Below are 26,750 nucleotides of genomic sequence, written 5' to 3'. Positions count from 1 at the left end.
TACAACATGACAAGTTGCTTAGTGGTAAACATCTCCTTCTTTAAAGATACAATTTTTGACCTTTTTAACATCAACATGAGAAATGTCATTGAAAATCTTGCTGCCCTGTAGTGGGAAATAAAAAAATTAATTGACATAATGCTGTGAAAGAAGTGATTAAGTTTTACACCATGTTGAGTACAGCAAGGAAGCTCACCCTCACTTGGGAATTTCATGATCATATTTGTCCTTAATAAATGGAATTCTTTGGGTAACCACCTTCCAGTCAGTAAGAAACAAAAAAGCAACTCCCAGTCCAGCTGTCCATGCTCCTGCTGTTGGAATCCTATAAATTGCAGTAATAGTTGTAAACCAATATGGCTGAACATATAATACGTAAACTAAACGCAAAGCACCAACGTGAACCAGAAACAACACAGCATTTCTTTTATGATTACTCATACTCAATTTTCTTTCTGGAAAGATTTGTAATCATATTGCTTATCTTTGACAAAACAGCAGATCTATACATCTTAATTTGAAGGATATTTTAATCACTGTTCTAACACCAGAACGCCCCTTACTTTATTACCTGTTCCTTTTAGGAAAAAATTACTTATGGGGGTGTAGAAGAAATAAGGAACTTCCAGATATACGAGGTTTTAAATTCAAAGAAAAATTAGTTAAAAGTACCAGACAGAGAAATACATTTGAACAAAAAGTAATAACTAAGATATATTTAGAAGAAATGGGCAATGTAGATACTGAGACGTAGTTGGGTGACATAGAATATATCAGGCTAAAATGGGAGTGACTTTACTGTGTAATTTATGTAGGTGAGTGTGTGGGTAACTAAGTGAGTGAGTGAGTGAGTTAATGTGGAAACTGAAGTAATATAATTAATGTAAGTTATGTGTTACAAAGTATTGTTAGTGATGAAAGTAATTGGCCCTGAAAGTAAAGTAAGCAATTATGTGTTTTGCAAATAAGAAAATAAAAAAAGAGACAGGATTTAGGGACAAGGCATTAACCCACTGATCATGCATGCACCAGGCATTAGCAGTGATATCAGGCAAACACCATCTCCTACTAAGGGATGATTGGTTGACCTTCTCATCCACATGTTCTATGAACACCACCACCAATCTTCCTCTTCCTCTGTTCTAATATATGATCATTCATATATTTCCTTGTAAAAACAATCATAGTTTGTCATCTGCGTATGTTTTATTTCAAACTCTCTGATCCTGAATTTCACAAGTAATGCAGCATGCTTGATCTTTCACCTTCTAACTCAATAACTGACCACTTGTACCATTCCAACCCACAGTGCCAAAGGAGGAGATTGTACTCAGGCCAACCAGTCTGAGTGTAACTTAATTACCTTCAAACTCTAGATGGAAAAACTTAATCAAATACTTAATAAACTTAAACGTGGACCTGCCGTGACTTTGGTGTGATGAAAATAAAGTCAACTTTCTCTAAGAGGGACACTCAGAACTGACCCCAACTGTGTGTCCAAGAGATGTGTCCAGATTACAGAGGGTCAATGTAATGTGACAACAGTAATAGGCCTCTTGAAACAGTTGGTCATGTGACTTGCTTTTCAAGACAGGCCTTCTGACAGTGAGTGGGGGTGTGGGAACTGCACAATTTGGTGAAACCCACACGATATTGCACATTTCTCCAAAACCCGGAAAATTCCACACAATACTTTAGGATTTGCTTAAATATTTAAATATAACAGCTTTCTTATTGGTTTCAGAGATTCTTATGACCTTTTCGGGCTATTTAACTTTTAACACAAACAGGAACTCTCTTACTCAAGTACTCGAGTGGATATAATAACAACAAGGCATCAAATTATATTTGCATGTAAATTTGCACATTAAACTCGTGTTGTATTTTTTGCTAATAACTTCCAAGAATTTGCAAACCTTAATGCAGTTTATGACGAAATATTCAAGCTACATATTTTAACAAGTATGAGTGACACGAATGTTTGACTTACTGGGGAGATGACAGCAAAAATGTAACAGGCACCGTGAAAGCTTTAAGAAAAAGATGAAAACAACTGATTTAACTTTTACTACGATTTTCAGTTGAGTAAGGCACATGGAAGTTTGGTTACGAAGTTTTGGCCTTAAAATTATGGTGTTGTCACGGGCAACGTACCTCGTTTCCGTTGGTAACAATATCAACAGCCGTTGGTTGCCTGTCGCGTCGCCTACAATTTCGCGCGCTTTGCTGCCAATGACGTCAAAGGCCGACAAGTTGTCAATGGATGCGGAGCCAGTTGCTCATGACAAAAACACGATTTTTACGTTAAAACTTGGTGACCAAACTTTTGTCCCGCCTTACTCAACTGATAATCATAGTAAAACAGAGCTCAACATTGCAACTGCTGGGGTCGCCAATGCAACTCTAGAGATCTTTTTCACTGGCACCTAACTTTTCACACTTGGTCACCATGCAGGCCTCTAAGATATCTTTAGTTTCATACTCATTGGAATGAAGTGATTGGAATGAAAGTTGAATACCAAACTATACTTCTTGTTTTCATGCACATACTGTAGCCCTTGAAACTGTGTTCTTATTGTGAAAATAATACACAGTGACTTTAAGACATAAAGTGAAATCAACGTCATTAACAACATTCTGTATGCGTACCTAAGATTTTTGTGAAAAGTGTAGTTTGTACTGTTGGAAAGCTAAGCACATGTAATAGATTTTGGTTAGAAGCAAAAAGCATATACAACTTTTACATGTGTAAACAACAGCTGAGCTTAACAAGCTGCTGCCATTAGGAAGAAAAAACAGAACAAAAAAACAACATAGCAGGTTACACGAATAAGGGGTTCAAATCTACAGGCATGTTTTTGTTAGTCTGAAATTGGTGTCAGTCTGAAATTGTTGTTCTGGCTATTAAAACATGTTCTTTTGTGCGCTTAAAAATTATGATAATAAAGCTGAATTAATAACTTGTATTAGACCATCAAGATAGGAGCTGTCAAATAAGCAACTGGTGTTAAACAAGGAGTCATGAATTTCGGTAAGTGATACACATTTTGTGTTCCCAAATCTTAAGTTGCTGCAACATTTGACAGTACATTTCCATTTTGAAGAATATTTCACCCAAAAAAGAACTTCTCAAGTGTCCCCTTGTCCAGCTCAGCTTGTTCGTCTTGTAGGTTTGCCTATCTTATAGATATGTCTGTCAAGATAGAGTTGACTGTATTATCTTGTTGATGCAGAATGGTTCACAGTACACAAGGGAAAGGAAAATCACATTAATCTCTTATTTAGGGTAGCTTTTTCTGTCTTCTGTGAACAGCTTTTTCTTCCACTCTTTCAGAAGCTTTTAGTAGGGCAAATGTGCATATAGTTAGTATCACTATTGAACAAAACAGTGTTGAATGTGTGTACCCCTCATTTGATTATAGATTTTGACTGTTTTGCAGCATTCTCAGGTACAGTAAATATAAATATGAAACTTATAATCTATACCAGTCCAGGCATTGGTTGCTGTAGAACGGTAAATTTAGATGCAATTTGATTTGGAATATGTATCACTTTAACAACAACAAATATAATCTTTGTTTTTCTTTCATTTTAAAATTACAGTACATGTTATTTGACCTGCACATAGCAAGTGCTAATCTAGGCGGGCAACCTTCAAAACTTATTTTGCCTTGTTAAAGCTCATAAAGAAAACAGCAAGCAGCTGTATGGAATTTATCATTGCTCCTGACGTATGAAATACAGCATTTGATACAGTGCCCTTATAGAAACAAGTGTGAAGCAAAATAGATCAGAAAATTGATAATCAACAGAAAACAACAAATGAACAAACGTCATGAACTGTAGTGGTCGTGTGGGACTAACACCCTCATTTTATTCTGTTCGGACAGCATATACGGTAAGAAATCGAGTGGTTGCAAACTTTCGATCAAGCAATGGTTCTCTCGTTTCTTCCCTCGGAGAAACACTCGGAGAAAGAAAATGGACCTGCTCGATACAATATATCTGGTTGCTCACGATTAAAACGAAGTCATTAACTTATTTATTAAATGGAAAATACTTACCAGTTTTTTCCAGCTTTTGCGTAGAACTTATATCGTCCCAAACTCTGAAAAAGTTCCTTCATCGTGATCTCTACAATATGAGTATGGCAGCCTGTAAGGTAGTGCGCGACGCCAGACCCTTCGCTTTCTTGACCATTCTCGTCCCCAGTGCTACTCGTCTTAAAACAAAAGAAACGGAGGCTCTGGGGACGAGAATGATGCCGTACCTCGAGTCTTCGTTCCTTACTGCGCATGCTGGCTTGACGAAACAAGCGACCGCTGGTCAAAGGAAACGAAGACGCTGGGTACGAGGATGGAGTATTGAAACTGGTGCGCCACCTGCGCAACACGAAGAATACAGTAGTTCGACAATCAGCACTTTGATATAACTGCTGTACAAAATTACTGGCGTAGCTGGCGGGATCGAGATCGGGAAAAGTGTCTGAGAGAGGTGTGCCGTTCTAAGTAGGAGTATGGCTCTGGATAGTAGTAAAGGGCAAGCAGCGCCCACTCTATGGTTGTCTTTCAACGCCGCTTTCAAAGAGCATTTTAGAATTACAAAGTTCATCATGGAAGCAGGTATGTACCGGTAGAATAAGTCAGCAAGCAAAGTGCGCTGGCCAGTTGCGCAAATGTGACCCTGATATCAGTAAATTTTTCATTCCTACGTGACCTGTGCATACTGCTGTCAAAAATCCTGGTTAAAAAAAGCTGGTTAACGCTATCCCAGGATTAAAAGTTAACCGAAGTATCAATTTTTGTTGTGTAAAAATGTTTTTCACTGCTTATGTTTTGTGTGGTTCGAGATTACGCAAGCTCAAAGCTGAAGGATAAATGATATAAAACAGAAAACCTCACGGAAAAACTATAAAACTGAAATGAAAATTCTTGCTAAATTATCCTGGATTAGCTTAAGGATGGTGCCTACTTTTGTTAGTGCGCACACGTTCTGCGCATCACGCAAGGCATGGTTTAAACGCCACGCGCGCACTGGGTTGACATGACGCAATCAACTACGCTACCAAGTACCTGACTAAATTGAAAGCAAAATTTTCCTACTCTGACCAAATCAAGTTTAATGAACCTGTTCTTAAACCAGGAACACCAGAACAGCAGCATATCGCTAACCACTAACTGTTAACATCTTCCAGCTGAAAAACTAGCCGTTATCTCTCGAAAATTGTACTGAAATCCAACTGTAAACATGTACCTGCAGATGGCGTAGTGCGGGGGCAAAACAAGTGCGAGATACGCAAATGTTTTACTTACTGGGGAGGTGACAGGAAAAAATGTAACAGGCACCGTAAAAAGTTTAAAAAAGGATCAATAACTTTAAAAAACGCGTGGTTACCCCTATATTTTATGTTATGAAATGGAAGTGGCAAGCCTATTCAGCAGGTGATTAGTTTCTGGTTGTGAGCAAAAGATATTTAGACTGTATTTTAGCTGAAACAGAGGAAGGCTGTCAGAGACGCTTAAAGTGCTGTTGCAACGATTTTGTTGTTAAAAACATACCAAAAATGGTTTTTACGTTACCATTTACCATGTAGTTTTCAGATCTTTATAAATATGTTTGCTTTTCTGTATGTAAAAGCGAATTCAAAAGAAAGCTGAGAAGAAATATCCTCTCCTTCTATTTTCAGAAAAATGCTGATGTCAGCATTTTTGTTGAGATTCAAGGCTAATTATCTTGAAAACATGCGCGGCTACGCTCTTTTTTCTTTGTGGATTCCGATAGCTCTTGCAAAGATCTACTTTTTCCGCAAGGTCCTAACCTGGCGCAAAAACCTTTGTATTTAGTAGGCACTGTCCTTAATCAGGCTTTGAACAACCAGGCCCAAGTCGCGATATGGAAAAACGTCCGGAGAGTTTCAAACAAACCCGATGGCAAGCGAAATAAGAAACAACACAAAAGGTTGCAATTGTACCTTAGTATAGTGAAACCTCTAAGTGGACACCCTCTATTTAGCGGACACTCCCGAAATTAGCGTCTTATATTTCCCTTTATATAATAACCCAAGTTATTCTCACATTTTGATTGGTTCTCGCCTATGATCTATTAGAGGACAGACGAACGACTGACGTCATCATTACAAAGGTTTTCCCTCTGTGTTTCAAAATGTCGGAAAGTTTTGTTAATTTAGATAATACATGTATTTTACGTGACTGGGCGAAAGATAAGATACAAAAAAGTCTTGTTGAGGCATTGAACAGGTACAAGAAGCAGGAGGAAGAAAAACATAGGCACGCAAGGCGTGCAAGAGTTATTTTTTGTGAAGTCTCGGAGATAGCAGCATTCATGAAAATGTTTACAGTAATGATTGGGTTAATTTGACAAGTTTTTTCGGTTGCGATGTACAGCAAGAAAGAAACTGGGAATTTATGCTGTACCTACGATGTTACATGAGTAATGGTAAGATAATTAAATAGTAAGCCATAAAATGTTTCACCGAACAAACTACAGCAATCTGACATGTCTCCAGATTAATATAGATACCATCTTATTTTCTAACAGGCAATTTGATTTGTTCTTTGATACAACGCACACTGTGATTTATGTGACATGTGCACATGCATAACTCGCTCACCGATCACATAGCCCTTCCAACCCTCAAGAGTAATTTTTGTTCAAAAATACTCAAGTTAAGAGAACTTTTTGCATTTTATACAAGTCATAAGTTTACCCTTTTTACTCAACACAACGCAACAGCACTACTTCACCGAAAATTGAAAGAAAGCGAAAAAACTCTCTGACATGTTGGAAGTCTGACTTAATTAAATTGCACTTTAATTTGGTGCTACGCAGTCTTCAAAGAATATTTGAACAGTTTTCATAATTCTACCTTTAACAGAATGTCATAAAATGCCCATCAAATAAAAATATTAAACTACTACTGCAGAGACGTAAAAACCATCCAGAAATGAAAGCATATTTTTCTGTTTAATTTCCTGGGAACAATAGCCGATAACTTGTCAGCTCTACTTAAATTTACTCCCCTATAAAAAACAAAAGTGTTAAGTCACCATTTGTAACTAAAAATAGCAAACATCTCGTGGGAACAAGTCGCGACGATTCGTTAGCTCTAATTGAATTTAATCCCTTGCGAAAAACAAGAGTGTCAAATTACCCTTTGTTACTAAAAAATAAAAATATCTCATATTTGCATGCAACAAGAACAAAACAATCGTTACCTGCACTTACTATTGTAAACATTAGAACTGTTTCAAATCTAGAGTCACATCTCCTCTAAAACATGTCCTAAGAACTAGAAGCGACTATTTGTGACCTCTAATTGAATTTACTTCTTGTGAAAAACAAAAGTATCAAGTTACCTTTGTAACTAAAAATAAAAATATCTTGTTCCATTTGCATACTACTAGCTCATGAACTGTTTCAAAACTCAAGGCTGATTTCGTTCATAACTAAACTCCTCAGCCTAACCCACAGAAAATGTCTAAGTAAGCCCAATATATGAATACTTCCTCCTCTTTTATAGAAGAATAAATATGGCCATTCTAAACTGTATCGGGATCAAATCTTGTCATATACTATTTACCTTTACAACAAGAAATTTGATTGGCTGTTTATAGTAGATCCAATCTGATTGGTGTGACATACATACATCTCTCACTCACTCACTCACTCACTCATCCATTGACCCATCCATAACATGCCCCGACGTGCCGACTAAGAGGTATTTTTTTTTACAAAAAAATAACTCAAAAAGCTGTTTCTTTTTTGAAAATAGGTACACAATGCATACATGTGTTGACTGCCTTTTGTTGGTGAATGTTTCTTTTATTTTGGGTAAAATGGCTACAGAACTGCGTCAAGAAATCCTCTTTTCCATTCTTTTATTGTATCTTAGAATGCATTATCTTTTCGAAGGCATAGAAATCCTTACTTAGTGGCTGTTTTGCGATCTGTTTTTCACTGTATGTAAGGGAAGAGATAAAAAGAGTGCATCGGGAAAATGAAGTGTTTGGGAAAGGTTTGTCAAGATAACAATTTGCCTAGTAGCAAGAATAGTGAGTTGAAAAGACACTTTTTGTTGCATATTATTCATCTCATTGAAGAACAAAGCAGGTTATTGTGGTATTGATGTATTTCTGCAAGGGAGGATACATACTTCTTACATAATTATAACGAAACATTAGAAGACTATGGAACTGAACTAAACATAACATTTTTATTGGAAGTAAAAAATATTTAATTTACAGTAACAACAGAAAGTTAACATCTCACTTAAGTGGTATATTATCAACATGAACAAGAAGAAAGGTTATGAAAATGTTTCTTATTTGTAACAGTTAGTCTGACATACTTAGGTGGTACATTAACATCAACAAATGTTTTTGATGTTTCTTTGTAAAAGTTAATCTGAACTACTAACACAACATTTTTATTTGAAGTAAAGAATATAATTTGATTTATAGTAACATCAACAGAAAGATAAGTTGTTCTATACAAAGATCAGAAGGCAGCCTGAATTACTTTATGTGGCCTTACATTTAAAGACAATGCAGAACTTTTGTAGTCATGAAATCTACAGTCCAACTTGACTTTAATTGTCCCAGTTTCATTTTCTAACCTAGGTAACAAATTCACAGTACTACAGACATCTGCTGGTACAAGTATATTTAAAACATTACCTGTTATTTTCAATTGCTTTCCTCTTGTAGCCTTCATTAGTTTTTGAAATGCTAACCTTGGAGCAATTAATCTCCATTCTAACATGTTTAACCCATTGACTCCTGGAGTTTTTTGCCAAAACCGCATTTTTTGGACATTTAGTAGATTTTCAGGCTGGATATGGGCCAAATTAGCTCCAATCTAGTCAAAAAGGCATTTGCAACATGACAGCATGCCCTTCTTTCCGTTAGCATCGCATTTTACCACATTTTTGCTCGGGCATGTGCAGAAATCAAAGTTTTGAGTTTTTGGACCAGAAAGTGACCTACGTCTTTAGGCTTTTTGATTTTTTAAATTTTTTTTTCACCTTTCCTTTTTCTCCTTTTCTTTTCTTTTTGCTACAGTGATTGTCCTTCTACTGGGCTTGCTTCCAGTTCAAAAAATTCTGAGAAAGGATCTTCGAGACTGGCAATATTTACCATGGAGTAGCCACGTGTAGTTGCAGAAAATTTTGCTCTGAGTTTTTCACTCAACTTTTTGAGCATTTTCGTGCATATTTCAGGCTCCATTGAGCTGATCACTCTGATCTGGGTATCATTGGAAAGATCTTTTCTCCCTGCAGAAGTTGAGCATAGATGATGCCAATTTTGGTCAAGGGTGATGATGTCAGAAGTGGAACAAAGGCCAAGGCTCGTCACGGCTGGTTACGGCCGGCATCTTAATGGGTTAATTCAAAATGTTCTGGTATTATTGGAAACTGCATCTATTAACAGCAGCAAATGGTGGAACCTTATTCTTTTTTAAATACTTCATGCATATGTTGCATAACGATTCTTTGTCCCCTACACAAAGAGGTATTCAAGAGGTATTTTGTTACAGGTGTATTAGATAATCTCACATTGTTGACAAGAGTAACACTGTGTTTGTACATTTCTGTATATCATGAATTCATAAAATGCGTGATTTTTTTTCCGACAATTTTCCCGAAGCATGCTAAAATTTGCAGAGCTAGCACTACAATAATAATAAAATATATGTCACATGCGTTAATGCAGCCACACCAAGGGTAAGGTGGTGAGTGCAAGCGGAAAATCACCATGTTCGATGACAAATAGTTTATTGTTATTGTAATGCCAGCATGCTTCGGAAAATTGCCGGAAAACAATCGCACATTTTTTGAATTCATGATATAGAGAAATGTGCAATAGCATGGTGATTTGACAGACAGCAAACAGCATGAGTGAAAATCAGTGCGACATCTTCCTGAGTTGACACTGAAAATTAGCAGCCTTAAAATGTTTCAAAGTGTAATACTCTGTGTCTAGTTAGCCTGAATACCACTCTGAATAGCCTGAACAATATTACAATTAGTTCTCAATAATTGTAATGGCAATACAATGTAAAAGGAAAATTATCTGAGTATCATTGGAAAGATCTTTTCCTCCTGCGGAAGTTGAGTATAGATGATGCTAATTCTGGTCAAAGGTGGTGAAGTCAAATGTGGAACAAAGGCCAAGGCAAGTCACAGCCAGTTACAGGCAGCACAGGAGTCAATGGGTTAACAAAAAAACCTGAAATCCAAATTTTGCGGAAAGAAAGGCATGCTGTCATGTTGAAAATGCATTTTTGAGTAGACTGGAGCTAATTTGGCCCATATCCAGCCTGAAAATCTCCAAAATGTCCAAAAAATGCATTTTTGGCAAAAAGCTCTGGGAGTCAATGGGTTAAAAAGGAAGACAAAACTTTTTTATAAACTACAGTGTTACAAAAATGTCCAGGCCTGAGAAAGGTCATAATTGAATACATGTGAAATTACGATAATTTCACTGTGATGATATTGATGACATAGTGTTTTATATCATGTTTGACCCTTAAACTGATTTTTGGTCATCTTCGAAAATCTTAGGAAATTTTCAGAAAATGACTGGAAACTGGGTGGCCTTCAGGCAATTTTTGGGAAGTCTTTGGAAAGTGATTGGAAATCTTTGGAAAAGTGCTTAACATGTTGTTATTACTATATTTATTTAGTAAAGAAAATAATACATGGTTGCTTGTAAGGTAGGTAAGGTAAAGTCTGCATGCGAGCCAAGTGGCCCATCAGGCCAGAGCTTATCCCAGTTTCTGTAGCATGAAGTGACTAGGAGTATTTCTACTCCCCCCTGGATGGGATGCTGGTCCATCGCAGGGTTACCCCCAGCATTAAGTTCGCCGGTACCCATTTATACACCTGGGTGGAGAGAGGCACTGTGAGAGTAAAGTGTCTTGCCCAAGAACACAACACAATGTCCCTGGCCAGGGCCCAAACCCGGACCGCTCGATCCGGAGACGAGCGCACTAACCATGAGGCCATCGCGCCTCCCACATGGTTGCTTGTAGATATGGAATATCTCTTCTTGTGTTCATATATGTTGTTTGCCGGCTGGGAGGTCCCTGTAGTGAAAAACTGTGACCGAGGTCTTGTAAATGCTGCCGGAGGCCTGTGGCCTCGCACAGCATTTTCAATCCTGAGATCACAGTTTTTCACTATACAGACCAACCCTAAGCCGGCAAATAACTCGTTTATTTTTTTTCCTGCAGTAAATTGGTTTTACAAATTACAAATGGGTTTGTTATGCAGCTCTTGTCATTTAATTGGCTTGTGCACCATCTACTAACGATTTGTAAAAAATCTTGGCAACGAGCAAGTAACTCGGATAGTAGACAAAGAAAGATGTATTAAAGAACAGATTTTTTTCGAACTACTTTGTGTTAGTTGCATTTATTTCACCAGTTAAGTTCTCCAAAATTGTTTTTGTGGTGTGAAATTTTGTGCGAAGTTTGAAGTTTTACAAAAACAATTTCTGTCAGTCATTGCTTTTAAAGTCACTTGAAATCAGACTTTTCTACTGTAAATTGAATAGCAGAAAGCGAAGAAATTCATTAAGTGTATTCCACAGAAATTTTCTTAAAGACAGCAATGATCAGAGAGGTAAACTCGACTGAAATTGATTCAAATTTTACGGCGAGAGAAACACAGGATTACGTGCTATTACAGCGCCAAGCTACAAACAACCAAGCAAACTCTCACAACTTCAAAACACTCAATTGAATTTACTTACAGTGACTTTCCTTGCCATTTTAAAGTGAACAGAAATGATGATGATTTGTAAAAAAGGCAAAAGATTGATGATCACCGTTAACTTTTAGGAGCAAAATTTAGGCAGCAGGGAAAAAATCTGGCCTGTGGACTGTATCATAAAAAGCTGGACTGGTCACGTGCGTATGATTAGCTAATCAAATTCGAGGATTTGGGATTCCGGCCTGCTCAGATGCTTGAGAAAAAACTAAAACTTTATATCTCACTTGTTCGCTGCACTCACTCATGAGATGTCGAGGTGAACACTCTAATCAAAATTCCATATCTGCATGCGGCCATGCACTATTCTCTTTCCTCTGAGCTAATATCAAAATTACATGACCTATACTTTTAAATCTTTTGCCACTTTAGAGGCCAGTAGCCTAAACAATGGATGAAACTAAAAACGTACCACAGGAGACTGAAAAGCTGAAAACACATCTAAGATGCTTTAATTTTTCAAAGTTAACTTGCAGCGCAATATGCCCCAGACCCCACCTTATAGGTAGGAAACAGCTCAGGAGGTTCCAATTCTTGTTTTTGGTTAAACATCAATTTGACAGCTCTTCTTTTTATACTCAACAATGTTTTTTCTGAAGAAAACTCTCGGAAGAATTTTACTAGCATTTTAGAGTTTCTACAACTGTATTTCTTTTGGGGTTTCAACAAAACACTGACCCCTATGTATATAGCTATAAAATCAACACTGGTTCAGTCAGAAATCTGTGATGCATCCACCATCTTGGAAATTTCAGGTTAATTTCAGCTGAACTTGAATCGGCCCCATTGATAGTTCTGGGCTTTTTGAAGTTTTCTTTTTCCGTTTGATTTTATAGGGGGTCAGTTTTTTTGTCAAAAGCCTTTCTTTTAGGAGTTTAATTAGGTTGTTTTGTATTATTAGTTCCCATTGGGGTAATCAGACCTTTATATACCACTCCTTGTGAATATCACACCACTTGACACCGACCAGTTTACTCGAGGCTATTCTTCCTTATGATAAATAATATTGTGTAAAATAGTGCATAACATTTTTGCTTCTGAATACCAAATTCATCAGCATTCAGAAGTGTTGTTCTGGGTGGGAACTGTTAACTTTGCAGCAAATTGACAGTGTACATCGCTTTATCATTTGAAACTTTGCAGATTTGCCATCAGATCTCTGATGTGAATAATAAAATATTAATAATGGCCTTTGTTTTTCAAATGTGCTATCCCTGCTACCCTTCACTTGTATATGCGTAAATCTGTTTAAACCTTTGCCACCTTCTGGTGAACTGAAACGAATTGAAGTCACCAATAATTTATATACTGAACTAGGTAACCTTCAGGGGTATATTGAGCATAGTGTTTTTTTACCTTTGCCGCCCTCTGGTTTTGATCTGAAATGAAATGTCAATAGTGTATGTACTGTTATTTGTTTGTGTTGTTCTTTAATAAGCAAGTAAACAAAGTCTTGATAACAGATTGCTAAGGTTTTAAACTTTGTTTGTTAAAGAGTATTTGTTGTGGCAAATACAGGATATTGAGATGTTGGATTGAAGCTGACAATAATGTATGTGTTGTTGTTTTAATGGTGGTGTTTTGAAGCAAATACTTCTGTTGCTTAGAAAGTCAGATTGCGGTAGGCATTACATATACTGAATGTAGAAAAGTAGAATAGATTTGTGTTCGAATGAGTCAATAGTCCTACGCATTACCATTTAATTAAATTTGTAACAGCTTTATTTAGAACTCAGATGTATTTTAAGCTGTCGGATTAAAGCGGACAATGTAATATGTATCGTTGTTCGTGTTTCTTGAAACAAGTATGCTTAGAGGGAAAAAAATCCAGTAAAAGAGGCATCAAGCACTGAACATGTAAACCACAAAACAAAATACAACTGGATAGTAAGAATGGGCTGATGCAACAGAAAAGAGAAAAAGTAAAACTTGTATTTGATTATTTCTCCAAGCTTAAGGAACAGATCGTCTAAGCATTAGGAATTTATTTCGCATTATTGCACTTGACCTTTTAAAACCTGACACAAATCATGTTATAGATGTAACGCATATAGCACGTGGAATGTCACATTTTTTTAAAAATACTGAATCGTTTTTTGGTTCAAAAAGCAGTTTTACTTAATTTTCTTTGTAACAAAAAAGTTAATAATGAAAGTCCCAGCTTGCTAGAGCTTCTTGTTACAGCTTTGGTTAAATATAAATACTTTAAAAGCATCGAAAAGGGAAAAAAACAATTTTTTCAATTCTTTTGACTGCCAATGGATTAAGACCATTAAAAAATAAAGAATTTCATAACAGTAGTAAGCTGTGATACGATAAATGCCTTGTCTGCAAGAGTTCCTTCTTGACTATGGTGAGATGCCCATCAGAGTGGGCACCCATTATGCTGTGGGCCTATTGCCATGTTTTCACGAGAGAGGTGTACTACGGTTACTGCTAACTGAGGTTCTGTAACTTAACCGCAGTTATTAGAGAAGCTGTTTACACAGAACTACATGTAATAGTAGGCAGCAAACAATGGACGGTTTGAGCTTTTCTCTGAAAGCAGGATTTGTAATGCCATAACAGAAACTATATTTGGAAAGTATAAAGTTTCTGATTTTGCTAATGGAATAGTCCAATGCTGAACGAAGGTCTTTGTCAACTCACAGTTAGCGAACACTGCGCAAAAGTTGTGATGACAAGCGAAAACTCTCCTAAACTATAAAGGTTTGTAGATAAATAGTGGAAAGAAAATTCTGATATCTGTCATATCTCACAGAACATCTTGTGACACTCTCTCCCAGGCTGCGTAAATGTTTAGCAACTGCAGTACTTCTTCTTACTAAGGGCTACTTTAAATAATAATTCAAACATTTGCTTGTCTTCTCCAAAGACCTGAATTAAGGTTTTTTTTTTTTTCAAACAATGGTTCTTCTTTTTGCACCAGCTGAGCTACCGAGCTGCTAATAGAAAGGAAACGCTTACAGCACTTGACGATGAAGGAAAACAGCAGTCCAGGATTTCTTTGCCTAAATATTAGTTAATGTAGCCCTTTTGCCTGTTGAATTGAATTCTGCTTTGTTAAGAGGAATCTTTGTCTAGTTTTCTCTTCTTTACGCACTGAACGAGTGAGCACTTGCTGCCAAGATGTTGCAACAATGTCTGCTTTTCCTGAGTTACTGTCAGTTACTGAGCTAAACCATGCTTGATTAGGCATTCAACTGTTCAACTTTTGATTTTGCTGGTGTTTACCATAGGTTTACTACTGCCTTTACATGATTAAAAATTTAACTACCGAAAAGTTAAAATAAAACCTAGATAAAAATCTCTTGTGAAAACACGGGGTATGTATAGCACTCAAAAATGCAAGTTAGGGCTTCACCGCTCGCCACTCAATAGGTAAACTTAGCCTCTCGCAAGCTAGGAAAAGAAAGAGACTGCTCGCAGTCTAACCCGTATAGCAAGCGTTTCTGAGGTAAAGTGCGAACGACTTAACTCTGCTTGCGTAAAACTAAGGGCAAGAGCAAAAAAAAAGACGGAGTTGGAGTCAAAGGTAGCTTTGTCAGTATTTTTGGCTATAGCCCCAATTTTTGTATGGCCAGAATGCTGAGTGTTTGTACAAGAACGCTTGCTACTAACGTTTGGTATGCAATAGCTTGCCAGCAGGCTCACACTGGAGCACAACACAAGCCCACGCGGTGTAACCACAAGCACGAAATCGAGTGGCGAAGCTGTGAGACGAGAAAGTGAGCCTGCCCTGATCTCCGCAAAATTTTTCATTTCCACCGCGGAGACTGCAGAAAAAATAAGCCAACTATGTTTCACTGGAAGTATGAACTTTGGCAGCTAGATTTCCCAGGAAAATTGTAAATCTTTTTCATAACAACATGCAGAGGCGATATCCGTTGTTGATAAAGTTTTGCCGTAGAAAAACGTCAATATAACTAGCAAGGACACACACTTCATTCCAAGTGATCTTGTTTTGGCAGTGCAGTCTTTGATGACGCTGGTAAACGGGCAAACGCCTTCGTTTTGTTTCATTGCCCACTTGCAATCACATACGGTTGTAATATTTAACTCTTCCCATATGCAGTTGGCAACACAACAAGTACGTCTTGATTCATTAACATATACTCTCAACTGCTATTTCCTGCTCCCTTTTTAGTTTAAATTTTAACCAGAAATAGACTGGAACTTTGTTAAAACATCAGTAACATGCGCACTCAACTCTTCCTCTAACTCCAAATGTGGACAACTTATTTTTTTATTGTGAGAACATGCGGTAAATTACCCACTCCATGGGGATCTAATCATTCCTCATAATAGATTGACAGTTTTCTTGCCTTTCCCGCTTTTCGGGCCAATGGTATTTCACTTCGCTCAGGCGAAGCAGAAATGAAAAAATTACAGAGGTCAAGGCAGGCTCACTTTCTTGGCGCCTCTTCACTAGACTCCTTTCCACTGGATCGCTTTGCTCTCTGCTAGCGCGTGTGACTCCAAGGTGAGCCTGCTCGCAGGCTAGGTACGCAAGCTACCTAACCATCAAGCATCACGCTCCTTGTTTCAAGCTCTTCAGCGGCGAAGTGTGACATCACCTGTCATGATCAACAACGCATAGAAACAAGGCAAGGAATACAGTTTGTTTCAGTTCTTGAATTTCAAATGACTTACATCAATGAGAATTGAATCAGGGAAAGGCCTTTCCATTCAGAAGTAGGCTCTAAGAGCTGTTTGATCCTATATTCTCTGGCTTGTAATCTGTATTCAGTGTGTCTCGGATTCCTATTAATATACTCGATTGCTGGCGGCTCCCTCTACTATTTATTGTATTATTTTTCTCCTTTGCTTATTATAGGAATGTTTTCTATTTGGCTGAGGGAAGAATAAAACTCATGTTTTTCGCAGTGTGAAATGGACTTTGTTGAGGTTCGGTTGGATGATAAGTCAATAATGATTGCAATCATGATATTTTGGCAAGATTTTGATTTAGGCAAAAAAAGTCAACTTGTGAAATGGCCATTCAATTGTTGGTGTACAGTCGGCCAGCCTGTAATCATTTACAAATGTCCGACTTTTACTTGAATTGAATGTGAATGAAAATAATCGTAGTCATAGATTCTCTGTTATATCAGCTTGTGGTGGTGTTGTTTGAATCTCCCCTCTCTTGCCGGCGTCGACTAAACCAGGACCGGACCGGACCGGACCGGAACACGGATCGGATCACGGACCGGATCACGGACCGGATCACGGACCGGATCACGGATCGGATCACGGATCGGATCAAAGAAAAAAAAACCTTTTAAAGAAAAAAAATCAAATCGTTTACAAGTTAATAAAAAATAAAAAATAAAAGTGGAAAACTAAAATATGTTAAATAAAAATAAGAATCCCGAATTTGACGCAATGACATGTTAATTACAGAGAATGACAAGAGGTCATTTAAAAAGCCACATAAGCGCCTAATTTACGACGAATTTAAATTGTAATGACCAGGCAGATGTAGTTATATTTGAACGTTAGTTGGCTTGAAGCTTGCGTGAACCTCCAATTCTCGTTTTTGAAATTGTTGTTATTATCAGTAGCTAATTCTTGGCTACTTTTTCGTGTCAGATGTGAGCGTTACAGTTAGCGTTAGAGTTAATGAGAAAGTTTACGTACGAAACCTTAAGGACATGACTTGCTTTAAAGGAGCTACGTCACGATTTGCGCATCTTGAAAAAACTAGCCTAGTTTTTCAAGTTCTTCATTTGCAGTCCTCGTTAATCTTTGCCATCCTTAACGATCCTCATTCCGTTTTGATTTGTTGTTGCCTCTTAAGTGCTTTCTATCCTAGAACATGACCATTTTAAGGTTTTATTCCACATAAAGGCAATTCTTTACGACCCTAAAAATGACTTTAAAAATCGTGACGTAACTCCTAAAATGTCGTTTATTCTCGGTTGCGTTATCGTTTACACTATCGATGTTATTCCTATATTTTTTTGTAAAACAGCTATATTTCCTTGAAATACAAATGGTCTGTTTCGTTTTATTCCAGTACGAAATATCGTATTCCAAACTCACATCTTGTAAAAGTATAGACTTGTCTTAGAAACGGAAATTGTTTAAAATCATCAGGTGTTTAGTTTTTAGTGTTTTTAGTTTTTGTGTTTCGATTCATACGTTCCTCCTATTATTACCATGCTGACTTGTTTTATGACAGTTTACCTTTGATGCAAGCGAATATACAAAATATCATTTCTCTGAACTGCGGAGAAAGATATGAAGACATGTTTGATCATCGCAATGAAAACCCAACAGCCTGAAAAAAATTAATCTGTGACCAGCTCCCAGTTGGCTTGATATTATAAAAGAATAAAGGAATATCACACCTGAATCAAATAAAACGTTCTGCTCACAGTAGTCATTCTAGTGTAATTTGCTCAACAAAATTTTGAATTTTGAATCTTGAATTTTGAATTTCGAATTTTTTTCCTTGATCCGATCCGTGATCCGATCCGTGATCCGATCCGTGATCCGGTCCGTGATCCGGTCCGTGATCCGATCCGTGATCCGGTCCGGTCCGATCCAGATTTTGTCGACGCTCTCTTGCCGTGTTAGCGAGTAACAAGCAGAAAAATTAACGTGACTCACTGAAATTCTCGTAGGCGGTGTTACATTTTCAATCTCAAACGGTGCAGAGTTTGCAGTGTTTAAAGCGTTTGCAGTGTTTACAATGTGTCTAACGTTCGTTTGGTTTCCCGGTATTAAAGCGTGTCAAGCGTTCCGTTTCTATCGTTCGTTTTCCTTCTATCGTTCGTTTCATTTCGAACGTATAATTGCGCACCTTAAGTTTTTTTATTTAAAGACCTACATGTACGTGATCGGTTGACATCGCGAGGGATTTCCAGGGACTCTTCATGCGAAAAACTGGCTTGGTAAACAAAATGATCATCTGTTTGTTGCAACCAATTTTGTAGTGTTTTGAAAACTTCTGACAGGTTGTTTCGTGCAGACAAGAAAATGCACGTCAAAATTGAAAGATCTTGTCTTCCGCTGAAGTTAAGATCAATTGCTTGATTACCTATAAATAACGTCACAAAAATTAAGATATATCAACTGTTAAAGCTGTTAAATAAAAAAAAATGGATAAATCAGTGGTAACCTTTCTGATTCATTCAACCTGGAATTTTATTAGCCGTGGGAACCAACGATTCTGATTGGCCAGCCTGTAATAATTGTATTTTATCAAAAGTCAACAAAAAGAGTCAACACAATTGTTTCGTCTGGGATCCGTCTAGGTTTTTTAGGAAGGCACAGAAAGTTTTGTTTGTAGTTTAAAACTTGTCATGTTAAACATGCCTTAATGTAACAGAAATTGACATGACATGACTGATTTAATGCTGCCACTGAAAGCCACAAGACTTTCAGCTGATCTCAAGTTCACTGAGTTCAAACCTCACATAGCACTGGCTCATCACGCAATAAATTTAGTAAGAGCAGCGTGGTTCTGGTCCAGTTTTATAGGAACAAAAGTGATACTCCAACAGTCTTCCAAGTACCGTTTACAAGCATTGTAAATTTCCTTCAAACATTTTGCACGTTTTTACAGTGCATTGGGAACTGAGCAGGCTTGCTAATGCTTTCAGTGAAATAATTCTAAACCCATCCTTGAACAATTGTTGATGAACATTTTAAATGATCTGTGCGTTGGAAGATTCTTAACCTATGTAAAATGTGCATTCGTTGCGCCTAAACTGTGCCTACCTGTGCCTGAACTGTGCATCAATTGAAGCTGTAGTCGAGATTTATGTGGCAAGACACCAAGTAACAGACGCAAGAACAACAACGCCAAAGATAGTTCAAAACCCGGGTTCTAAACGATACTAAAAATAGAAATCAAATGAATGATAGAAACGATACGAACATGCGATAAAAACGAAACACGTGATAGAAACATTGCAAACAATAGAAACGATCCAAACGATGGAAATGAAATGAACGATGCGAACGTTTTCACAAGCTGGACAAAACGCTTATGTTTAACGTTGAAATTCGAACCAAAACTTTGGTTCAAAAATATGAATGTAATGCTAGAAAATCACTTTTATCTTTGATTGTGTTGACTTTCTGTGAAAAATACCTATTCGACTTGATTCTGCAACTCATGTGCACCTCGATTTCAAGACTTTTGTCTCAAAATTTTAACGGCAACGGAAAGGATGTCAAAAATTTCAAACTCATTCACTCCTGTTTTTATCGTCAATTTCCTGTATGGTGTTTTCATTTTGTTTTCAAGTGAAAGTAAGTAGATATTCTGGGATTTTCTCATTAGGAGATAAATGCACATATAATTTACTTTCATTCGATGTCGTCAGATTGTCAAAGCTGTCCTTAGATTTTACACTCCACCGTGTTTTTTAGCGTTACATATTTTGTAACGGCTCTGTACACCAACATCGTGCGCATGGTCAAATGACTTGACTTGTTTTTAGACTTCAACAGATAGATGGCTGTGCAATGTGTCCCTTTTGTTTTACCCCTGGGTAGAATAGATTGTAAACATCAGTTTCTATTTCTGTTATATTAAAATATATGAACAATTTTTTTTTTTCAGGTCACAGACTAAAGCTACCCCCAGTGGCCTGTGCTTCTGCGTGTAATCTGTATCATCGATTCTACAAGCAATACCTTAAAAGTGACTACGATTCAGCTGTAAATCATTTTTCTTTGCTTCCACTTTCCAGTAGTAGTAACACAATAAGAGATTGTCAGGTGCAGATAAAGTAGTGTACATTGGTTTCCCAAGGGCTCAAGCCATTTTTACATTACTACACTTAATATACACGTTTATTATATGGTTGTGTTTCGCAAGGACTGGGAACTACTGAATTCAGGAATTTCATAGGCTGAAATCGATATTGAAAGTGGTCTAGATTTTCCATCTAGACCGGCATCTAGACTGGTAATGTTTTGCGGTGAAAAAGGTGTAAAGTAAAATGGAAAAATATTGACTATTTTCTACTAACAATATTCATTTATGGCAGTGTTAAAAAGTCTGATAAGAAAAGAAAAGAAAAGTAAAGAGTACAAGCAGACTTCAGCAGAATTAAGTTCAGCTCATCGCTGTTGGCAAGCAAAATGTCGACGTCTAGTACAAACCAGTTACATTAAACGAATTAAATTTCTCTTGCTTGCCATATAATAAACATCTTATTAACTGAGCTTAGTCGGTCTGTATGGGAGAATCTTGACCTCGGTCGTGTGTGCAGACCTCACTGCGTTCGGTCTGTACTCACAACCTCAGTCAAGATTCTCCCATACAGACCTCCTGCTCGGTTAATAAGAGCTAAATAATGATGGCAATATTGGTTTCCCACTCTGAATGTCATTACTGAATCTGATAGAAGTTGTCTTTAAATGGCTATGGTTGGTTTAACCAAAACAATAATGATACCTCGCTTGTAGTTTACAGTTTGGAGCACTTGGCAGACAAATTATAAAGTATGATAAAAATTAAGAGGTTAAACTATAAAATCTTAAAAGTTGTTGTCACTGACTTAAAAATCTTAAAATAGACGTTTCGGCTAAAATACTATAACCTTCTTCAGTGATGAAATGAATGTTAATGGTGTCTAAATGTAAATGAGATGTTTATAAGAATGTGAGGAACTCGCTAGGGATTAATTTAGCATTTTGTAAATGTCTGGAATATGCGCGTGGTCATTAACTGAGTTCGGTTCGCAAATGGAATGCCACGCTTCCAAGAACAATCTAAGCGACCACAAGGGACAGCAGTCTATGACCTTGACATTATTAAAATCAAATTCGTGGTTGTTTTTCATACAGTGTTGCACCAAAAGAGAGTTCTTGTCACATGTGAGGACGGCTCTTTTATGTTCTTTTGTTCTGGATCTCAGTGCTCTGGATGTTTGACCGATGTAAAGTTTTTCACAGTTTTTACAATTGATTTTATACACGACACCAGTTGACAGGTCTTGATCAAATTTGTCCTTCGGTTTCTTCAGGATCGAACCAACCGTCTTGACGGGTTTATGAGCAACATTTACGTCGAATTGTCCCAAAGTTCTTGCAATTTTTTCAGAGATTCCTTGAAAATATGGCAAAGTAACAAAGCCTCTGTGGCTTTGAAGCTGATTATTTTGGGGCTGATTTAATGCTTTAGGTGGTTTGGTTCTTTGGCAGCTTTTTAAGAATTGGTCCGTGTAACCATTGGTTTTGAGTGCATCCACCATGTGTTGTACTTCAGATTTTTTGTCTTCGTCAGTCGATGGAATATTCTTTGCTCTGTCAAGAAGGGTTCTGGCCACTGAGCGTTTGTGTTGCAAAGGGTGGTGAGAGTTGAAATGGAGATACTTGTCGGTATGGGTTGCTTTTCTGTAAACACTGGTTTTAATTGATCCATCAGTATTTCTAGTTGTCTTCATGTCGAGGAATGCGATGGATCTATCACTCTCTTCTTCGACTGTGAATTTGATGTGCTGGTTGATCGAGTTAAGATGGGAGTGAAATTCAGTGAGATGCTCACGGGCGAGGCAAACATGGCTATCGTCGACATATCTGTACCACCACTTAGGGGGGTGTGGTGCAGTACTTAATGCTCTCTCTTCGACATGTTCCATCACCAAATTTGCCAAGATGGCGCTTACAGGTGAACCCATGGGACAGCCGAATATTTGTTTGTAGAAAACGCCACCAAAGACAGAGTAGTTGTTGTCAAGCACAAATTCAAGCAACTTCATGATGTTGTCCACGGACATATTGGTTCTTTCGGGGATGGTCGAGTCGGACTCAAGTCTAGTCCTAGTCACCTCGAGTGCCAGTGCCGTGGGGATAGATGTGAAAAGCGATATACAACATCAAAAGACACTATGATTTCATGCGGTTCGATTGTGCAATTAGAGATTTTTCTCACGAAGTCATTGCTGTTCGTAACAGTGAATTGGTTGCGTTGTAACGGAGACAAAATAGAAGCTAGGTATTTGGAAGCCTGATAGGTGGGGCAGTTGATGGACCTGGTGATGGGTCTCAGTGGGACCTCAGGTTTATGTATCTTTGGTAATCCATGGAAAGTAGCTGGTGTGGCATCAGTGCTTCGGAGTTTGTAGTACAATTTGTTCTCGAGTTGTTGCGCACCGGGATCATGGATTGATTTTTGATCTTTGATTTGTCCAAACACCTAAAGCATTAAATCAGCCCCAAAATAATCAGCTTCAAAGCCACAGAGGCTTTGTTACTTTGCCATATTTTCAAGGAATCTCTGAAAAAATTGCAAGAACTTTGGGACAATTCGACATAAATGTTGCTCATAAACCTGTCAAGACGGTTGGTTCAATCCTGAAGAAACCGAAGGACAAATTTGATCAAGACCTGTCAACTGGTGTCGTGTATAAAATCAATTGTAAAAACTGTGAAAAACTTTACATCGGTCAAACATCCAGAGCACTGAGATCCAGAACAAAAGAACATAAAAGAGCCGTCCTCACATGTGACAAGAACTCTCTTTTGGCACAACACTGTATGAAAAACAACCACAAATTTGATTTTAATAATGTCAAGGTCATAGACCGCTGTCCCTTGTGGTCGCTTAGATTGTTCTTGGAAGCGTGGCATTCCATTCGCGAACCGAACTCAATTAATGACCACCCGCATATTCCAGACATTTACAAAATGCTAAATTAATCCCTAGTGAGTTCCTCACATTCTTATAAACACCTCATTTACATTTAGATGCCATTAACATTCATTTCATCACTGAAGAAGGTTATAGTATTTTAGCCGAAACGTCTATTATAAGATTTTTAAGTCAGTGACAACAACTTTTAAGATTTTAGTACTATGCCTGACTACAACTACAGGTTAAACTATACTTGTTTCGTTTCACAAACGTATTCTCACTCCACTTCTAAAAACTTAATAAAAGAGCACACATGCGAGCAATGGTTTGGTTAAGTTGCATTCACCTTTTTTGCAGAGTTAATTAACCCACTGATTCCTGTGCCACCAGTAACCACCCTTGACAAGCACTGACCTTCCTTCCACTTCTAACATCATCTCCTTTGACCAAAATTGGCATCACTTACACTCAATTCTCCAGAATGAAAAGATATTTCCAATGATGCCCAGTTCAGAGTGATTGGGTCAATCGAGCGTGAAATATGCTCGAAAATGCTTAGAAATTTTGAGTGAAAAACTCTGGGAAAATTTCCCTTATCTACAATTGGCTACTCCATGGTAGGAATTTCCTGTCTCGATGATGCTTTATCAGAAGTAAGCCCAGTAGAAGTTCGACAACCGCAGCAAAAGATAAGAAAAGAAGAAAAAGAAAAGGCCAGAAAACAAAAAAATACAAAAACCTTAAGATGTGGATCACTTTCTCAAAAATTTCATTTGTGTGTATGCCCAAGAAAAAATGTTATAAAACGTGATGCTAGTGGAGAGAAAGCCATGCTGTCATGTTACAAATGCCTTTTTTTGAGAAGGTTGGAGATATCCATACTGAAAATGTCCAAAATGTCCAAAAAAAAAACATTTTTGCCAAAAATCTCCTGGTACCAAATATGGGTTAATGGTATGACCATATTTTTTAAAAGATGAGTCCTTTTGTCAAAAATTTGGGAAATCTATCCAAAGCAAGTTGAAAAACGATGTTTATCTCCCAGAAGTTGGATTTCAGGTTTTTATGTTAGCAATATTTTAAGCATTTTGCCATTTTATGACTATTTCATATTTTCTTTAGGTTATAGGCTGCACTGCTTTGTATCTTGCATCCAAAACTGAGGAATCTCCTTGTAGGCTGCGAGATGTGATAAATGTATCATACAGGTAATTATCATATCATCTGACAGCCCTCCTGATCGAATCCTAAAGAAAGCTGTGCTGCAAACTGATATGTGGAGAGGGTTGGTGTGGGCCCGCCTGGAAAAAGCCATAGAACCCAACAAAATTAAGTCTAGTAAAGTTGGTGGGATGAAATGCTTAAATTTCTTGTTGACTGATGAGTTTATTAGTTTTCTAGTCAATATTTTACTCTCTGCCACTTGCCATGAATGTCATGTCGTGAAGTCCATATGCCACGATCTCAAGCAAAATACTGTATTCTGCCCTATCTGGCATCCCACTTGGTCAATAAAAGTGAAGCCTTGAAGCCGATGGCTCATAGCTGCCAGAGCTTATCCCGGTTTCTGTAGCATGAAGCGGCTGGGAGTATTTCTACTCGCCCTGGACGGGATGCTAGTGCATCACAGATCACTCCCCCGCAATTTGTTAGGTTTCCCCAACAATTTGCTGGTACCCATTTATACTCCTGGGTGGAGAGGGGCACTGTGAGAGTTAAGTGTCTTGCCCAAGAACACAACACCGTCCCCAGCCAGGGCTTGAACCAGACCGCTTGCTCTGGAAACAAGCCCACTAACCACGAGGCCACCACGCCTCCCACAACTTGGTCAATAGGCCCAAACAGTTATTACTCTGAGAGGCCACTGTATTTGTAGGCTTATGCAAGTCTATGAATGATTGCTAACATACCTATATAATGAGCCATGTAAGGTCAAAGGCTGTATGGATGTGAAAAGATTTATACATGTATCCTGGGACTAGAATTATTGCAAACATGTAAACATTAACACAAGGAAGCACAAACAGGAAATGGGATGTATTACGAGGATTTCATGATCTCTTAACTAAACTATTAATTTTTGCAAGCTCATTCTTGTGGCAGGCAAGCTTTTCTTTAAAGCAAGCTATTTGTTATTAATCCATCAAATATTTTCACTCACGCATGATTGGTGTAGATGCGTCACATGATCGAAATTCCCCAGCTAAAACTGGGGAGTATCCAAGGATATTCCCAATTTTCAAAACCGCACGTGTTGCAAAAAATATTGAAGGATAATAAACACAATAGCCTCCATTTGGTGCAAAAATAGGCTCGGATATTTGATCTTGGACATTACCTGATCCTTGAAGCTCACAGTTTTCCTCAAGCTATGCTCTCGGAATCTGTTTGCTTCTTGAAACAGATAATGTCTGCAGACAAATATCCGAGCCTATTTTCGTGCCAAATGAAGGCTATTGTTTATATAACCTGCGAACTTTTGGTGAATCAGAAGCTTGGGATCTTAACAGGATAAAAATTAATGGTGCTGCTACACATTTTTACAGCTGTTATTAATTATCATTTTTTTAACAGGATGTTACATAGAGAAAGAGGACCTTTGGAAGTGGGATCTTTGTACTGGGAACTACATGACAGTGTGGTTAATTGTGAGCTGATAATGTTACGAAGTCTTCAGTTTCATGTAGCTTTCAATAACCCACACAAGGTAATACTGCATTAGATGTGATGACTCTGATTCTATTGGCATTGTTGGTATGTGTAGCCTTTGACAATCAATCAGGTATCCTACTATGGAAGATTAATTCAAAAAGCTGTCCACAATACAATTTTTATTGTGTATTAAAGTTTATTAAAAGCTTTGATTTCTGAATTGTTAAGCAAAAACCTGAATGTTCACTTAGTCTTTTTACCATCGTGTATCAAATCATAGTTACTGAGTAAAGGAATCAGGTATTTGTCTTTGAGTTTAACTATGTACAGTACAGTGCTGTAACTTGTATGACAGGTGATGGTCATGCCATGCCATCAAAGAATCCTGAACCCAGTGCCAAGCCTTATGAGAAGCAAGTGGTGGAAGTGAATTGAATGGAAGTTTCCAAAAGTCGTGCAGTTAGGAAATAGAGGGATACAAAGGCTCTGTTTATTTTATTGCCCCCAATACCATCCTAAGACCAGAGAAAATAACTTAATCGAAATTAATTAATTTTATCATTGGCATCACTTCCGTGACTGCTGCGATTTGACATTATCATTTGGGTTAGGTAGAATAAAGTGGAAACCTCAAAGATAAACGACAGAAGTCCTCGTATGAGTAGTTAGCCTATCATCTGCTGGGCACCTTTACAAAGATTGCAAACA

The 26,750-nt window shown here is 37.6% G+C and overlaps 2 protein-coding genes across 6 annotated transcripts in view; one reads left to right on the top strand and one right to left on the bottom strand.

Moving 5' to 3' along the window:
- Nucleotides 1-216: 216 nt before the first annotated feature.
- On the bottom strand, nucleotides 217-4,312 carry LOC110046735 (uncharacterized). The gene is made up of 3 exons (XM_089296053.1): nucleotides 4,065-4,312; nucleotides 1,991-2,030; nucleotides 217-325 (listed from the first exon to the last, which is right to left on the bottom strand). Exons 1-3 carry the CDS (start codon nucleotides 4,295-4,297, stop codon nucleotides 266-268), a joined length of 333 nt encoding a protein of 110 aa, XP_089152179.1. The 5' UTR covers nucleotides 4,298-4,312; the 3' UTR covers nucleotides 217-265.
- Nucleotides 4,313-4,324: 12 nt separating this feature from the next.
- LOC110046734 (cyclin-Q-like) overlaps nucleotides 4,325-26,750 on the top strand; it is a 37,185-nt gene continuing 14,759 nt past the window's right edge. For 2 of the 5 annotated variants that reach the window (XM_020752430.2, XM_020752429.2), the window contains exons 1-4: nucleotides 4,326-4,622; nucleotides 20,370-20,467; nucleotides 24,513-24,598; nucleotides 25,965-26,097. In XM_020752430.2, the coding sequence (XP_020608089.2) occupies nucleotides 4,517-4,622; nucleotides 20,370-20,467; nucleotides 24,513-24,598; nucleotides 25,965-26,097 (423 nt within the window). In that variant the 5' untranslated portion in view covers nucleotides 4,326-4,516. Of the gene's footprint in view, nucleotides 4,623-9,080; nucleotides 20,057-20,369; nucleotides 20,468-24,512; nucleotides 24,599-25,964; nucleotides 26,098-26,750 lie in introns of all 5 variants that reach the window. The other 3 variants (XM_089296047.1, XM_020752428.2, XM_089296046.1) reach the window with 3 other exon arrangements.

The sequence above is a fragment of the Orbicella faveolata genome, unplaced genomic scaffold (genome assembly GCF_042242905.1).
Source record: "Orbicella faveolata isolate gen_17 unplaced genomic scaffold, um_ofav_v1 contig_26, whole genome shotgun sequence".
NCBI classification, from domain to species: Eukaryota; Metazoa; Cnidaria; class Anthozoa; order Scleractinia; family Merulinidae; genus Orbicella; species Orbicella faveolata.
This window is presented reverse-complemented; position numbering and strand designations above follow the sequence as displayed.

Coding starts and splice junctions, on each gene's coding strand:
- LOC110046735 (XM_089296053.1), bottom strand. CDS start 4,297: ATGCGCAGTAAGGAACGAAGACTCGAGGTACGGCATCATTCTCGTCCC. Junction 2,031..4,064: donor GCAAAAGCTGGAAAAAACTG/GTAAGTATTTTC, acceptor TTTTTCTTAAAG/CTTTCACGGTGCCTGTTACA. Junction 326..1,990: donor TTTTTGCTGTCATCTCCCCA/GTAAGTCAAACA, acceptor TGCAATTTATAG/GATTCCAACAGCAGGAGCAT.